The 17,742-nt window shown below is 45.0% G+C and overlaps 1 protein-coding gene across 4 annotated transcripts in view; it reads right to left on the minus strand.

The window, feature by feature from the left end:
* SLC10A7 (solute carrier family 10 member 7) overlaps positions 1-15,984 on the minus strand; it is a 248,028-nt gene extending 232,044 nt beyond the window's left edge. For 3 of the 4 annotated variants that reach the window (XR_012247589.1, XM_073642506.1, XM_073642505.1), the window contains exon 1: positions 15,625-15,983. Coding sequence is in view for 3 of the 4 variants with exons in the window: in XM_073642506.1 (XP_073498607.1) it covers positions 15,625-15,724 (100 nt within the window). In the remaining variant the exon portion in view is untranslated. Of the gene's footprint in view, positions 1-15,624 lie in introns of all 4 variants that reach the window. The other variant, XM_073642504.1, reaches the window with a different exon arrangement.
* Between the last annotated feature and the right edge of the window lie 1,758 nt (positions 15,985-17,742).

Below are 17,742 nucleotides of genomic sequence, written 5' to 3' on the forward strand. Positions count from 1 at the left end.
TCCATCTGAACAGCTGTGTTGCTGTGTGTCAGACCCCTGCCGATCTTACATTGACCCTAAGGATAGGTCATCAATATAAAAAGTATTGGAACATCACTTAAATGTTTACATTGGCTGCAGGACTGGTCTTCACGTGAGCGTGTGTGTGTACGTGTACACGTGTGTGTGTCTACGTGTGTGTGTACGTGTACACATGTGTATGTGTACGTGTACACATGTGTATGTGTACATATGTGTGTGTGCGTGTGTTAACGTGTGTATGTGTGTGTATATGCGTTTACGTGTGCATGCGTGTACGCGTGTGTGTGAATGTGAAGATCATCAAAAAGTTAAAAGGGAATCTGTCACCACTTTGGAGTTATCAGACCTCTACTATGGCCATACAGGGTAAAGAAAAGTAAATCTATACATACCTGTATGGCCATAGGCGAACCTTGCGCCGCAGGGTTCTATTGCGCAGGCGCCTGGGAGTCACTGTCACTTCCCAGCATCTGCGCAATAGACCCCTGTGGCGCAGTGCACAGGCAGACGGGGCCGGGATGAAGCAAAGCATGCTCTATGTGAGCGGCGCTTTGTGCATGCCCAGGAAATCAGTGAGCACAGTGCACAGGGGAGGGGGGAATATGATAATTAAGCATATAGGCGGGGATTTGGAGGAATAATAAGCACATAGGCGGGGATTGCTTGCTGTCCTCCAGACAAGCCTGTACAAAACAGAATTGATTAAAACGCTTTTCTCTGCAATCAAACCTCTACTATGGGCCATACAGGCATGTATAGATTTACTCAGTAAATTAGAATACTTTATAACTGCTTGAAAAATGATTTTAAATTCCGAAATGTTGGCCTACTGAAAATAGGAATTATTCCTACCGTTAATTACATTTTCAGGAGTCCATCATGACAGCACGACAGGAGGTAGTTCCTCTGATCCTCTAGGGACAGGAAACACATGAGAGGTTAAAAGCCCTCCCCCCTCACCTCACCCTCAGTGTTTGTACCGATCACCACACCAGGATAGATGCAACTCTATTTTATTAAATTTACCAATGTTACATTCACATTAGCATGAAGAGTAGGAGAGGGAATAGAACGGTGCTGTCATGATGGACTCCTGGAAACGTAATTAACGATAGGAATAATTACTATTTTATCAGATCGTCCATCATGACAGCACGACAGGAGTAATACCCAAATCAAACGGTTATTAGGGCGGGACTACTGCTTGAAGGACTTTACGACCATAAGCTAGCTTTTGGCTGGAGAGAACATCTAACTTGTAGTGATTGCTAAAGGTAGATATATTAGACCAAGTTGTTGCTTGGCAGATTTGGTCCACCGATGCTCCTGCCTTCTCCGCCCAGGATGAGGAGACTGCTCTAGTGGAGTGAGCTCTTATGGAAATTGGAGGGTCCTTTCCTTCTAACTCATATGCAAGAGTGAAAGTCTTAGTTATCCATCGTGCCAAAGTTGGTTTAAAGGCTTTTTTGCCTTTGTTTGTCCCTGAATATTGTAGAAACAAGTTTGAGTCCTGTCTCCAAGGAGCTGTCACTTCTATATAATGAACGACCGACCTCTTGACATCCAGAGTATGAAACGATCTTTCCCTGTCGTTTTTGGAGACTGGCAAAAAGATGGTAGAATTACTTCTTGATTCAAGTTTGCATTGGAAACTACTTTGGGGAGGGAAGAGGGATCTAATCTGAAAATCAACCTGTCGTCCAGGATTCTTAGATAAGGATCCAGTACCGAGAGTGCTTGGATCTCACCTACCAGTTTTGCCGGGGTTACCGCCACCAAAAAAGCGGATTTCATGGAATGTAGGTCTATCCCTGCCTGCTCCAAAGGTTCAAATGGAGGTTTACATAAGGCTTTCAACACCAGGTTTAGGTCCCATGGCGGAACAAAAAATCTTTAACTGTAGGCCTTAGGTGAGAGACTGCTTGGTGAACCTTGATATCCATGGATGGTCTGCCAAGGAATACTCTAGGAAAGCACTAATGGCAGATGTGCACTTTCAATGTATTCGGCCTAAGGCCTTTATCGAATCCCTGTTGGAGGAACTCCAGGATCTTAGGGATGTCAGGATGAACTGAATCCATGACTGAGCCTTTCGAAAAAGAACAAAGTTGTTTCCATACCCTGGAATATATGGTTGATGTTACCGGCCTTCTGCTAGCCTGCATAGTTGTGATTACACGGTCCGAGAGGCATTTAGAGGCTAGGATCAGCCTGTCAGGATCCAAGCCGTTAACTGAAGAAGGTGGACATCCTGATGAAACAAGTGATCTTGAGACAAAGTGTTTCCTATGTGGAAGTCTGGATGGATGATCCACCGACATTCGATGTAACAGCAGGAACCAGATCTTTTTGGGCCAATAAGGAGCTATCAGAATTAGAGTTGCCCGCTCCTGCCTTATTTTCCTCAATACTCTCGAAATCAGTGGGCTTGGTGGGAAAGCGTATAGAAGATCCACTCCCCAGAGCTGGGAGAGCGCGTCCACTCCTTTGGGATTGTCGCTTGGACTGATGGAGAAAAAACGCCAAAGTTTTTCCTGGTCGCGAACAAGTCTATTGAGGGTGTGCCCCATCTTTGGATTATTAGTTCGAAAACGTCTGGGTTCAATTACCATTCAGAAGACCAGATTTTTTCCCTGCTGAGGTAGTCCGCTACTGTGTTTTCGGATCCTTTGAGATGGACTGCTGATACCGAAAGAATGTTTGCTTCTGTCCACCGGAAGATCTGTGCTGCTAGAACTTGTAGTCGTACTCCCTTTGGCCCTCCCTGCCGAAGAAGGAAGGAAACGGTGGTACTGTTGTCCGAGAAAACTTTTACGTGATTTCCTCTTTCCTTGCTGGAAAGTTTCCCAGACTGCCCTTAGCTCTCTGAAATTCGAAGATCTTCCCTGTAGTTCGGAAGACCATGGACCTTGAAAGTATGTGCCCTCTACGTTTGCACCCCAACCTCTTTGACTGGCATCCGTAGAGATTCGCATGACGGGAAGGAGGATCCAATCTACTGCCTTTCTTAGGTTTGGGGTTCTGTCCACCAGGGCCTTGTATAAGCTTGGGCCCATTTTACACTGGGAATACACGATGTCATTAGACCTAGGACTCGTATGGCGTTCCTGGCTGTTGTGAAAGTTTTATGTCCTGCTTTCTTAGAAAGGCTGCAACCTCCGTAATCACTTTCGTGAAAATTCGGGGAGCCGATGATAGACAGGTGAACTGGAAGTGATACACCCTGTTCTCTCGCTCTAGGGCGAACCTCAAATATTGATGATGAGACGGATGGATAGGAATATGGTAATATGCATCCTTGAGATCTAGGGTGCACATTACCGAATCTTTTTGAATTAATTGGATGCTGGAACTGATTGTCTCCACTTTGAACCTTCTGTACTCTACCCACCGATTTAAGGGTTTAAGATTTATTACCATACGTCTTTTGCCCGAGGGTTTCAGTATCGAGAAGAGGCAAGAATAGTGACCTGAACCTAATTCCGAGGGAGGTACTCGTTTGACCGCACCTAGAGATTCTAGGGTTATTATATCCTGTCAAAGGCTTTGAGAGGCCGAGGGAGAGAGAGGACGGGTAAATTGAAAACGCTGTGGGGGAGGACGGAAAAGCTCTATTTTGCATCCCTCTCTTATTGTCCGCAGGAGCCATTTGTTTTTTTGTTATGGTCTACCACTTTTCCGCAAAAAAACTGAGCCTTCCCCCAACCCCTATAGCGTCAGGGTCTACTCGACGGGCCAGAGGAAAACTGGGCTGCTCTCTCTTTTCCCGTTTTTCTATAGGACCATCTACCCGTTTTACCTTTTCCCCCTATAGTCTCGTTTAGGAGACCGGGGGTGGGATTTACGAAAGGGCTGGTATCTTTTCGTTTTTTCCTCAGGGAAACATTTTTTCTTATCCGATGCCCTTTCTAGAATCTTATCAAGAACTGGGCCAAAAACCTGGGAACCGGAAAAAGGGGATGGAACAAAGCTGGTTTTTTGAATGGCTATCCCCCGACCAAGTCTTAAGCCAAATCGCACGCCTCGCTGAATTAGAAAGCACACTACTTCTGGAGGCGAACCTAACCGATGTGGCTGATGCGTCAGCCAAAAACTGTGTCGCTAGTTTTAACATTGGTAGAGAGTCTGATAGTATCTCTCTAGTAGTGTTAGACACTATGTGATCTGATAGCTTATCTATCCATAGACACATGGACCTAGCAACAGAGGTAGCTGCTATATTAGTTTTTATAACTGCTGCCGATTTTTCCCAGCATCTCTTCAGCATGGTCTCTGCTTTTCTGTCCATCGAATCTTTTAGACAAGAAGTGTCCTCAAAAAGGGATAGAAGTCTTTCTCGCCACTTTTGCAACAGGTATGTCAACCTTGGGAATTTCCTCCCAAAGCTTGATATCCTCAGGGGATGAATGGAAGTTGAGCCTTAAATTCCCTTGGAATAGCAAGTTTCTTCTCAGTGTCTTCACATTCTTCAAGAATCATAGCTTTAACGTTCTCATTTACAGAAAAGACCATGTTTCTCTGTCTGTTAAGACCAGAGAACATCTCATCTTGTTTAGATAGGGGTACGCGAGTGTCCTAAAGATTCACAGTATTCCTCACAGACCTTAATAAGTCATCAATATGCTCTATAGAAAACGTATTTCTTCCTTTCCTCCGAATGCATCTGAGAGAGAGTTTCCTCCCCTTCCAGACTCTGCTCCGAGGGTGAATCCACATATTCCCCTTCCTCCGCTGATTCCTCCATTTCCCACCTAGGTCTCTTACGGCGGGAGGAGGACTGCACAGTCTGGGGTATCTGGGACATTTGAGTGGGTATGAGTTCGGAAACCATACTCCTAACTTCCTCCCGGATCATGGACCGCATGTCCGTTACGAATGACGCCTTCTCTTCTTTGAGAATCTTATCAATGCATTCCTTACATAATTGTTTTTTATAGGAATCCTGCAGCTTAGAGTTATAAGATATACATCTCCGGGATTTCTTACAGGAGGATACAGATTTCTGGGATCCTCTATCCTATTTCAAAGGAGACATAGGAATTTTTTGTTTAATACCCAGTTCTACCAGCATTTAGTAGATTGAGTATTATCAGGACCGAGAATACTTACACTACCCAAGGACTCTGCTGGGGCCTCTGACCTTGTGGGATTAGTATCCATAGTGTCCGGGAGTGAGTGTGCAATGGTACCCTTTTAAAGGGTCTTACCTGATCCAGGTGGTGTGAGGCACACCCTCATCAACAGCCACTGCAATTTCTTGCAGGGGTGTATCCTCCTGCTGCCTAACGCGCCATGCAGAATCCAGAGTGCGCTCCACCCTGGAATGCACACGTCCTCCCAGAGTGCCCTGCCCCCTTAGAGCACAGAGCACAGATTTCCGGTATTGCGTGCGCTCCAGCCTGGAACGCACGCGTCATCACGACGCGACCCAGAAGTAGTCATGATGCTCCAAGTCGCCTGAGCAAGCCTCCCGGCTCCGTACCATGCGCAATCGCAGGGCGCGCACCGGAAGTTCGACCGGCGGATCTCGCGCTCCTGGAAGAAGGGCTTGGAGGCATGGAGTGCGTTCCACCCAGGGACGCATACTCCTGAAAGGGAGCCCACCGGCAGACAGCAGCATATAGCCGAGAGCCCTCTGTACGAGGAGTGCAGCGCAGTCGGAAGTCCCCTCCACCGACCCGGCTGAGGGACCCCTGCCCAGAGGGGTTTTAGCATGGAGCCTTTAGACCAGGGGAAGGGTAGAGATCAGTCCCCCCCCAATCCACCTGGCTCTAGGTACTTCTTTGTTTCTTCTTTCTTTCCTAAACTCTTGTAACAGCGTTCTGTCCGGCTAGGGACAGGAAAAAAAAACACTGAGGGTGAGGTAAGGGGGGAGGACTTATAACCTCTCATGCGTTTCCTGTCCCTAGAGGATCAGAGAAACTACCTCCTGTCGTGCTGTCATGATGGACGATCTGGTAAATGGATGTTCAGCAAATGCACTCAATACTTGGTCGGGGCTCTTTTTGCATCAATTACTGCATGAATGCGGCGTGGCATGGAAGCGATCAGCCTATGGCACTGCTGAGGTGTTATGGAAGCCCAGGTTGCTTTGATAACAGCCTTAAGCTCGTCTGCATTGTTGGGTCTGGTGTCTCATCTTCCTCTTGACAATACCCCATAGATTGTCCATGGGGTTAAGGTCAGGAGAGTTTGCTGGCCAATCAAACACAGTGATACTGTTGTTTTTAAACCAGGTATTGGTACTTTTGGCAGTGTGGACAGGTGCCAAGTCCTGCTGGAGAATGAAATTTCCATCTCCAAAAAGCTTGCTGGCAGACGGAAGCATGAAGTGCTCTAAAATTTCCTGGTAGACGGCTGCATTGACTTTGGTCTTGATGAAACACAGTGGACCTACACCAGCAGATGACATGGCTCCCCAAACCATCACTGTTGTGGAAACTTCACACTAGACCTCAAGCAGCTTGGATTGTGTGCCTCTCCACTCTTCCTCCAGACTCTGGAACCTTGATTTCCAAATGAAAATTGGAACTCTAGGACCTCGTGGAGTGTGTCAATGACTGCCTTCTGGACATCTGTCAAGTCAGCAGTCTTCCCCATGGTTGTGGAGCCTACTGAAACAGACTAAGGGACCTTTTTAAACGCTCCAGAAGCCTTTGCGGGTTTTTTTTCTTAATTATTTTAATTTACTGAGATAATGACTTTTGTGTTTTCATTGGCTATAAGCCATAATCATCAACATTAACAGAAATAAACACTTGAAATAGATCACTCTGTTTGTAATGACTATATAATATATGCGTTTCACTTTTCACTTGAAGAACAGAAATGAATTAACTTTTTGATGATATTCTAATTAAGTGAGATGAACCTGTATCTATACACATACACACATATATACATACACACATTTTTATCAAGATCAGTGGGGGTCTAACATCTGGCAACCATTGACTAGCTGATGTCTGTTGTGGCCAAATGTAAGAAAAGTACAGAACAGAACACAGCACCTTGTTTCATGGTGGCTGCAGAGCACAGCAGTACATGGCAGTGGCCACTAAGTAGAGGAAGAAAAGCTTCATTACTATATTCTTGCCAAAAGAGAAAATATTAGCAACACAGTAATTAATAAGTTCTTATTGCCATTTATGTAATAAGGGTGGTGGGTATCCTTATTTAGTTAGTACATTTGTATTTGAAAACCGCTTCTGAATAGGACAAAAGTCCTAACTAGATAAGGACAACCATCCTTATTACATACATTACATACTGTACATGCCAATAAGAACATACAAAGGTCGATGTGGCACATACAAAAGTATGAGGGCAGCACATTCTTCCGCATTTGTGACACCTGCCCATCCCACACATGAGCCATTAGGATGTAAAACCGGTCCACAATCACAACACATGGAAATAAGTATGAATAGGAGCAATCAGCTCACCTGTCCGGGTGCACAGCAAAACACTCCAATAGAAGCAACAGTCCAAACAAAAGGTTAGGCATAAAGGCCCAGTCACACATAACGAGATCGCTAGCGAGATCGTTATCACGCCACGGTTTTGGGATCGCTGGAGAGTCGTTTCGTGATCGCTGGGGAGCTGTCAAACATGCAGAACTTCCCAACGATTTCGGCCGCCCCAGCGATCTAACTAACGATCTCGGCGGTCGTTGGGATGCTTTCACACAGCAGCTATTTCAACGATCCACACCTTGATAGGGACTGTACTGTGTCACAAAGGCGTGCATAAAATTACGCAAAATCAGGACTCAGTCGAATGAACGCATATCAACAGCCGGGAGAATTCTGCTAGGAACTGCAATCCAGCACGAGGTCAGAAACAAAGGATGGAATCGCTATTCTGTTGCCTTCTTTATCCACGGCGGAAAATGAGAACGCTGTAGTGACCACCAATCGGGGACGAGGGCCGCGGAAAAGTCCAATTTATGCACGCCTACGTGTCTCAGTTCTGAATCGCTAACGAGGTCGTTGATAAGGTGTCAAATACAGCGATGCACACTGCCCAGAGGGAGCGCAACGACCCAGGAATGGTCCAGGAAGCTTTGTAACGATCAGCGATCTCACAGCAGGGGCCTGATCGTTGCTACCTATCAGACATAACGAGATCGCTAGCAAGATCGCTATTGCGTCACAAAAACCGTGACGTATCAACGATCTCGCTAGCGATCTCGTTATGTGTGACGGGGCCTTAAGGCTAGAAGAAAAAAAAGGCTTTGACAAAGGACAATGTAGGTCAGAAACACGTCGCTTAAGAGTTCAGTGTGTGTGTTTTTTTCCCAGCATTCTTCATAACATTTTTTGTGCCACTGGGTCCACCATTGTTGCTGCGGTTTTAAATTTGGATTTAATAAAGCACTTTATGAAGATGTGAGCGCCAGTTATCGTTTGGACTGTACCCAGAATAAGTGCCAACAGTCATATTCTTCATTCATCTATATGGTGGATAGCTCAGAAAAAGCATTATGCTACCACACCCACCGGGGCTACAGACTGGGCACGTGCCATTCAATGCTGCATTTTTTCACCAAGCAGACATGAGATTATGAGGCTAACACAATAGCGAGCTGCCCATAGCCTCCTGTCCATATGGGATGAAAGGTGAACTGAGCGGCTTCTGACTAAGTGCTAGGTCATTATCCACCAAGTCTGTAAGTGACTGTTACACTGTATTATGCATATTATCCTGGCTAATAACTTTCTTATCTACCTTGCCCCCCCGATAGTACTAATAGTAGTAGTAAATGCATAAATTACCCCGGGAAAGGTGGAAGTTCCTTCTTACAGGTGTAGGAATGGGAATGCCCAACGTAGGATAAAATAATGGAGTGGAAACTGGCATCATGTCCTCTTTGCGGGGCTAAGTAAGTGTCCTGCTATTATGCCAATGGGATTTCAACTGCACATGCGTGGTATCATGACAATAACCGAGCATTGTGCTAGCACCCCAACAGTGTCCCCAATGAGCATATGCCAGTCCGAGTAGTGAAGGGAGCATCATGTTCCCTTACCATCAACATCCGGACCGAGAATGCGCGAGATCGTGTAGTGGAATCAAGCAACATGTAACTAGAATTATTAAACCCGAACTGAGATTATGTCGTTAGATCGTTTATGCTGCATCAGCTCGCTGATTGGACAAGGCTTTATCTTACTACGTCAACAACCTTTCCACAGAACTTGCAAAGACTATGGAGTGTATCAAGCATCCTGTCATTGTGCCAAGTCCAGTCTTGTTACTAAAGCCAACTAGGTCTCCACCGCGTTAAATCGTGTTGCATCGAGCATCATGGCCCCATATCATCGGAGCCTGAACAATATCAATGGCTGCGCTGGTTATGGGTAATAATGTGTATGTTATAAACCGTATTTACTTTGTACCACCCCAAAACATATGTCATAATGTACTGTAGGTATAAATTTATATAAGATCGACAACTTATACACGGTTTATTCCTAACACCGCCCCTTCTATATTAGGGTGGAGCCCAATTTAATTTTGGTGCTTTTGTCTGTATATATGTTTGTCACCTGAGGATATATGTACACATCTACAAGCTTCATATGTGCAATGTTACACACAGGGAACGTTGCGACAGCCCTGGCTAATTAAAAGCCATGCTGGGGGAGCCAGAAGGTAAGAGATTTGTGGGCCTCCTCATCTAGCTACCCGATACCACTGACTTAGACGCTGGACCGGAGTCCCATGAATTGATGCACTCTCTACGCACTTTACATTAATGATTCCAGTGAAAGCTCCTCTTTGAGCAATGCTCTGTGATCTAAACACATCAACACAACCAAACTATTTGCTAGTAAGCAACAATGCATCACTATGATATCCAGGCTGTTTGGTTCATAGGGCACTGCCTAGACTGGGTACAAATCAGCTGAGAGCAGAAGTGGACTGTACAGCAAATAAATAACATAAAAGAGGAAGAGAAAACAGTATATTAGTCTCTGTTCACACAGCCTCTTTAAATTCAGCTATTCTGTTCAGTCGTAGTAGAAGAATAAAAAAAACTATGGTTTTGTGGGCCTCCTTACATGTTGGACACCAGCGGCACACGACAAAACTAATTGAGTCCCTGGAGTGCTCCCTATGGCGCCCATCCTGCTGCACTCGATGTAATGTAATCTGCGACAGAGCACCCGACATTAGAAGAAATCCGGTCAACACATCTGTACAATGTATATTCTGCTCATATCAGCACCAAAGCAAGAAGTGTGGACCAAGAGCCTGTCAACATTTGACCTCACTGCTGTCACATCCCAACAATGTCGTCGTCCCCCTCTTATACCTGCTTAATTGCAGCTTGCCTTGTAACATACATAAGGCCACACCATAAAGTTCCTCCCATAAGAGATGGCATTGGAGCACCCCAATTTTCATGATAAAGGCCTGAGAGCAACACCATAAAGAAAAGACCATACAATGATAGGAAAGACTCAGAGATAAGCAGAGTTCCTCACAACACGGCTGATGAGGAGGGAGAGGATCTTCCCAAAGCATGGGATGTGCAAAGCCCGGACGGCTGTGTAGAGGACATTGTACACGTAGCTTTTTCACCATGAATAAGAAACTTCACGAGCTTAAAATTCATTGGAAATAATAGAGTAAGTGGGTCTCCTTGCTGGGTACTAGGGCAGTATACAAGCAGAAGCTCAGCTCCATAGGCTTACATTGCTTGCCAGTTCATCAGGACAACGCACACCATCTGCTCAGCCCCAATTCCTATCTTCAGGAAGGTGGGGTTTATATTAAGCTTATGATTCAGCGAAATATCAGAATTGTGCTTAATTAAAATGTCAGATAAATTTCCCAGCCTCAGAGCCTCCAGAGAAGGTGAGAACAGAGCCTGAGAAAGTTACACAACTTCTCATTATACAGTGATGAAGCCTTATTTACACATAACCAGAAGACCTATTTTATAGTATTAATTTGCAGTTATATGACATTATTTTATTGTAGTAGACTGAAGAATGACCATTTTGCTAATCCAAATCATCTTTCCAGTATAAAGGCCCCATAGACATTAGATAGCTGTCTGCTACATACACAGAACAGTAAGCTTGGCCGGCTCTCCTGTGTTCTCTATGAGAGCTATCCTCAACAGGTTATCTCCAAAGGGAACAAAATGATCAGATGTTGGAATTCCAACATGCCGGATGCTTGTCTCACCGACATCTATTGGGGGAGAGTTGGGAGACCCCCATACACGTTAAACTGCTAATTTCCAATGGATTCTGTTAACTTTAGACTTAATGTGCTGGGGACCTGGAGAAAAGACCGGTCACTTCATTTACCACTTCACATCTTTAAAAAGACTGGACAGATCCCTTGACTTGGGGAAGGATCTTATCCGGTCTGGAAAAGTTTTATCTCTACTAAGAATAATTTTAGACTTCATCTCTGCTGCCCAAAACTGCAAATGTATTTTATACTCCATTCTTCCCACCACAGATCTTGAACACAGCAGGACACAAGTTGGCAGCAGCTGGTATGGAGCAATAACCAACCGTTGTTGGAGGTTTTGTGCAGCACCATCAAGTGAGCAGTTCATCATCTGGTGCTAAAGGCTAGGTTTCTGTACTGCATTGGCTATAGACGCGCTGCCCGATTCCTCTTTACTCTCAGTTTTAGCTTGGCTTGTCCATTGCCTTTTACAGCTACTCCTATATCACTTGTAAGCCTATATAGGCAGTACCCTCTCGTCAAGCACTTCTATGACACGCTGTTACATTATTAATTTCTTTATGACAGAGTTTAATCATAATTGTATTACTGGTAAACGTTTTACAGTGTATTATATTACAAAAGTGGACGGTGCTATATCAATAGATAATGATAATTAAAGCAAGACAATAGATCGTAATAAGATCATAAAACAAGTGGTATTGGCAGAGGTTAATAGAAATAAGTTTCAACCTCCATAAAATACAAGTATAAGAAATGTAAGTAAATGCAGTGATTGGAGATCTGTGGCCACATCTGTTGATGCAATCTGTAGACCATTTCCATATGTCCCTGTCAAACAAACATAAAGCCATCGGGGTTGTGAACATTTTTGGACTTTCAGATTAGGTGATTTTGTGCATTTATCATAGCTGCAAAGGGTGAACATTTACTTTTAAGAATGGTCAGTATGATGGTGAGATGGTCCCCATACAAGATGGGACCAGCGGAGTCAGTATGATGGTGAGATGGCTCCCATACAGGATGGGACCAGTGGAGTCAGTGAGATGGTCCCCATACAAGTCCTTAAGACTGATTAGGGCTCTAATTAATGCCAGCCATATATGGGACCCCCTCCTCCAAAATTTTTTGGTTCAATTTTTCTTCTATACTAGCAATTAGGAAAGATTCTGTCACACGAGTTACAGGAGTACTACAACTCCCAGCACAGTGGCATTATACTGAACACTGCACATTCTTTCACACTATGTTTGGTAAAGGCAGCTGGATTCCTTCACTGAACTACATATTCCTACATAGTAATCAGCTGTAGGCATTATTATGTCAGCTATAAGTGCACAAAAAGCTTCAATTATATTGTTACCTCTACAGTCACATAATTACTACATGGAGGATACATACTTAAGGCTGTCTCAAGTATAGCAAGAAGAACAATATGCTGAAAAACCCATGTTTCAATTGACAAGTCAATCAGAACTTTAATTACATTCATCTAAACCACAGAAGAGACATAAATATCATTACATAATTAATCATGTAACAATATCATGTTTCCTATGTTCTGAGTCATGGGAAGTGGTGGTAGAAAAGAAGTTCAAACCTGCTGCAATTGTCCTCAGCGATCGCTATGATACCCAAAAGTCACTAGGAGAATACACCGCAGCACCAGGGATAGTGCCTTATAGACTCCATAGAAATCCAAAGTACCAGTACAACAGCCCCTCAGAAGAGCATCTCAGCATTCACCATAGTACCCCGACAGCGGATTGCATCTCAGCACTCATTGCTGTACCCAACAACTATTCATGAATCCATCTCATGCTCGCACCCTACAGCCCAGTCAGTGCTCACGCTATAATCCTGCACCCTCTATAGGAGCAATCCATCTCAGACTCCTCTGGACAAGGACCACTATGTTACCACTTACTGGAGCAGAACACAGCCTCCAGAGCTACGCTCTCTAACGTGGTCTCTACTCTTTATACATCTCTGATCATTAGGGCAAACAGTTCTCTAGATCTCAGGACAAGCGACCAAACCAAGATCTGGCATGCATGATGTAAAAGGCAGTAGTTTCCACCTAAGCTGGGACTACAAGACAATATGAAGACACTAAAACTGGAGTAAGATATCCATGGGAGAAATTACACCATAAATTAAAGTGCACCTGTCAGCAGGATTATGCCACAGGACGGATTTCATCACCCAAGTTATCATATTAATCAGTGTAATGTCGCCCACCTGACAGTGTATGTAGTTTACTGAGCACAATCCTGCTGACAGGTGCGCTTTAAGTGGGAAAAGGGGAGGGGGGGGGGGGGGAATGTGAACTGAAGATAAACAACATTGTGTTAAACTAAAATGTATATAAATGTTAAAATAAAGACTGGCACTGTGTCATGAGCAGTGTGTTAAAGAGGTTGTCCAGGCTTGGGGCTCAAGTCTGCAGTCACATAGGGTGACTGCAGACTTGTGAATCCTCACAATACGCAGCGTGTCAGGATCCTCCGATGCCGACAGCAGGCAGGAATGTGTCCACAAGTATGAGATTTGCATCATGAGGTCATGTGTCGACTAGACGTGCGTGGCCTCGCTCCATACAAGTGAACTGGATACGATTAGTCGGAATGTGGCCGGAAGTATGTAAATCGCACACTTGCATTCACATGACTGCATTCAGAATCCTAACAGCGCGCAGTGTGATGATTCACAGATTTGCAGTCACAGAGTGACGGCAGAGTTGTCCCAAAAGTCTGGACAACCCCTTTAAATTGTGTATCCGGACTGGTATTGCAACGCTGTCTCATAAGGTATCAAAGTACAGATTAAAGGGGTGGCCAGAGGAAGACACTTCAAGACAAGCCTGAAGTATCTTTCCAATTGTTTTTTTTTTTTTATTATTCTCGCACATACACTTATTGCTCTTTATTCTGGAAAGTGTAGTCTTTCTATCAAACAACTAAATCTCCCATTGCTGTAGGGGTCTAGCTGTCAAAAACTATATCCACAGCATTGAATAACATGAGGCATGAAAGAAAAGCATGGACAGTAATGTTCATAGTACCACGTGAGAAGGGCCTGTACGGCAGAGCCATACGCCTCCATACGCCCTGCACAGACTGTGAAAAGCGTCATATCTCATATGTAGAGACATATCCTTCACAAGAAGAAATTCTGCTGACGGAAGCAGAAAACTGTATAAACAGAATGGGACTGAACTGGCCGGTTTTAGACATACTGTGGCGCTGGCCCAAAAGTAAAAGTGCAGCCTCCAATGCTAACATATTGCACCATACAGAAATAGGGTGCATTCATACAATAAGATTTCAGACCATTAAAGGGAGCGTGTCATGTCCAATAACGCTATTAACCAGCAGATAAGGGGTTAATCTGCAGTGTAATAGCATTAGTATGAAGTGCTCATCAGACTGGCAGAGGAAAGCGATTCACTGAACGGCCATTACATGTGTCAAAAAAGGGACCGCGAAACAGAGCAGCGGGGATCGGGCAGAGTTGTGGTAGATCACAGACCACGAGGACGGCTTCATTAATATATTATTTATATGTTTTCTTTTTAATGGTCATACATTCCCAATCACCACGGCATTTCTCTGCTACGCATCATCCGTGCAAACACATTTTTTTTCATTCTAACAGCACCAACCTGTAGAGTATCTGGGTGCTAGGCAGTTACCAAACCTCTTTTATAAACCTCCTTATATCTATCTGTAAATCTCATATCCATCTACGTATGTTATGTCTATTCTAATCTTAGAAGAGAAATAGAGGCAGCGGTAAAATATAAGGCTCAGTCGTTACAGGACTTTATTGGCCAATACAGTTTTTTTCTTATAGTCAGATCAGAACAGACATGGAGATTATATATATATATTATGTAGATAGATGTGAGTATAGATCTACAGATGGATAAATAGAAAAAAAATAGATCAATTTATGAATATAGAAAGCTCAGGCAATATATGAGAAGAATAGGTCAGTAGATGGAGGAAAGAGAGAGACACAAACACAGATACAAGATGATACAGACATAGATAGGAGATAGACCCTATAGTGACAGTGCCCCTCTGATCACGTATTGGTAACCCGTGCATCCCCAGGTGGCAGCGCCTGGCACTGTGTAGCCCCTATTGGCAGGCTGTAGCCCTCGGTTGCCCCTGATGGCAGCAGCTGTGCCATCCCTAGTACAGGACACGGAAGTGTCAGTCTGTGCAACGTGTCAGTAGCAGCCGGCACCGGCACAGTGTGGGGCACAGCAGCGGGCACAGTGTGGGGCACAGCAGCGGGCACAGTGTGGGGCACAGCAGCGGGCACAGTGTGGGGCACAGTACACGTCTCACAGTGCCAGGGCTCGCCGCGCGCACTTACCCCCCTTCTCGCCTATGGCCGGCTCCAGTTTGGCCGCTGTTATCACCAGTATGATCCCCAGTATAAACCATTCTTTCCTCAGTCTCTCCAGTAGGCCCATGGTGCTGTGGAATAGTACGCGGGCTCCGCCGGGCTGTGTGACACGTCTCCCCGGTCCCCAGCTAATACATACGTCCTGCACGTCCGGTCTCTAAGGTAAACTCCACACAGGGAGGTTTGGCACAAGCAATCAATTCATTCCAGCGGGGCAAGGCATAGCGAGCCGTGCTGAGGAAGTCTCCCAGCGCGCCGCCATCATTACCACGCACCTCCGAATAGGCGCGCACTCCACAGGCTGCAGACGTCAGAGGCTGTGGTGAGATGACGGGGCTGTGAGGGGCTGTGCGCGGGGCTGCAGGGGTCCAGCACGGGTCCAGCACGGCATAGTCAGCGGCCAGAGCTGCCGGTGCAGGAGGAGAGGCTCAAGGTGCAGGGTTCGGGAGATGCTGGATATCGGCCCATTGGTAAAGAAGACCATAAACTAGCAGTAAGAACCAGGCCAGTGTCTCTGGGGCCATATTGCGGATTTAAAAAAATAATTAAAATAAAGAGACTATTCAGGGGAGCAGGGAGTTCTGTTGTGCCCCTTAGGCTATGTGCGCACGTTCAGGATTTGATTGCAGAAATTTCTGCAGCTCTTCTTCATCTCTTGGCAGGAAAAACACGCGTTTTGATTCTTTTGTTAATGTGTTTTTGTACAGCAATGGATTCTTTTTGGAGCTAAATAAAGATATTTGATAAAGGAAACGTGGGACATCGCATTAACCCTTGGAATACAATCGGACCTAGGGTGAGTATATTGGTTAATTTAAATGATTAAAGAATGTGTTTGTTGTATTTCAAATAAAGTGTTTGCTCTGTGTGTTTGTGTGTTTATTTAACTCTTTACTTAGGGTTAGTAATGAAAGGGTCTGATTGACACCTTGTCATCACTATACAAAAGGACTATGTGTCAGCTAAACCCAATCTCATCAGCATTCCCATTCATGTCATTTCTGGGGCAGCTGAGAGCTATTATTTTTAGCCTAGGAAGGTGCCATTAGGCAAACATGTTCCCTGGCTCTTAATAACAGCTCACAGCTGTTTTGTTAGCCGCAGGGTCCCGCCCGACCAGCAACCAGCAGCGTATTTTAGCTGTGTCCAAAATGCTGTGTTCTAATGCCGCACTTTTATTGTCAATAAACACGGATCCACCGCATATAATGACATTTCAATCGGTCAAAATTTGCAGCCGAGACTAGTGTCTCCACTTCATAAATTGACATGCTGCGGGTGAGTTTGGGTACAAGCCCATAATCAGGAGCCGCTGCTGGTTTGATGCTGCGTGTTTATACAGCGTTGAACCCTCAGCGTCCAGATGTTACAGCATAGTGGATGGGATTTCTAGAAATCCCATGTCCACTATGCGTGCATCTGAGGCTGCGGGTAACCCACGAACATGAGTCGCGTCTTTCAGGACTGCAGCATGTTAAATGGTGTTGCGGAGTCACTAGTCTCCGTAACAGAAATTTGACCACTAGAATGTATAGAATGCAGTAAATCCACATGGTTCAGTGAACACATGTGGATTTACCTGCGTTCAATAGAACGTAGCGTTTTGGACACAGCAAAAATATGCTGTGTCCAAAGCGCTGCTACATCCGGATCATGGGCACATAGCCTAAAATTAAAAAAAATGGCGTGGGCTCCTGCGTCATTTTCATAACCAGCAGAGGGAAAGCCGACCGCTGGAAGCTGATATTAGTAATTAGTAGACAGGGAAGGGACCATTAGCCAAAAATGTTCCCTAGCTATTAATAACAGCCCACAGCTGTTTTCTTAGCCTTTACTGGCTTTACAGGGGGACCCCAGAAAAAAATTTACGTAGGGTCCCCCTATAGAATCTAACCAGGAAAGGCTAAACAGCTGCGGGCTGATATTAATAGCCAAGGAAGGGGCCATGGATCCTGGCCCCCTCTACGGCTAATAACATCAGCTCTCAGCAGTCCCTGAAATGGCACATCCATAAGATGTGCCAAATCTGGCGCTTAGCCTCCGCTCTTCCCACTGCCTTGTAGCTGTGGCGAGTGGGGTAATAAG

Source organism: Phyllobates terribilis, unplaced genomic scaffold (genome assembly GCF_046119375.1).
Source record: "Phyllobates terribilis strain yellow unplaced genomic scaffold, ASM4611937v1 Scaffold_1__5_contigs__length_1240528914, whole genome shotgun sequence".
Lineage (NCBI taxonomy): Eukaryota > Metazoa > Chordata > Amphibia > Anura > Dendrobatidae > Phyllobates > Phyllobates terribilis.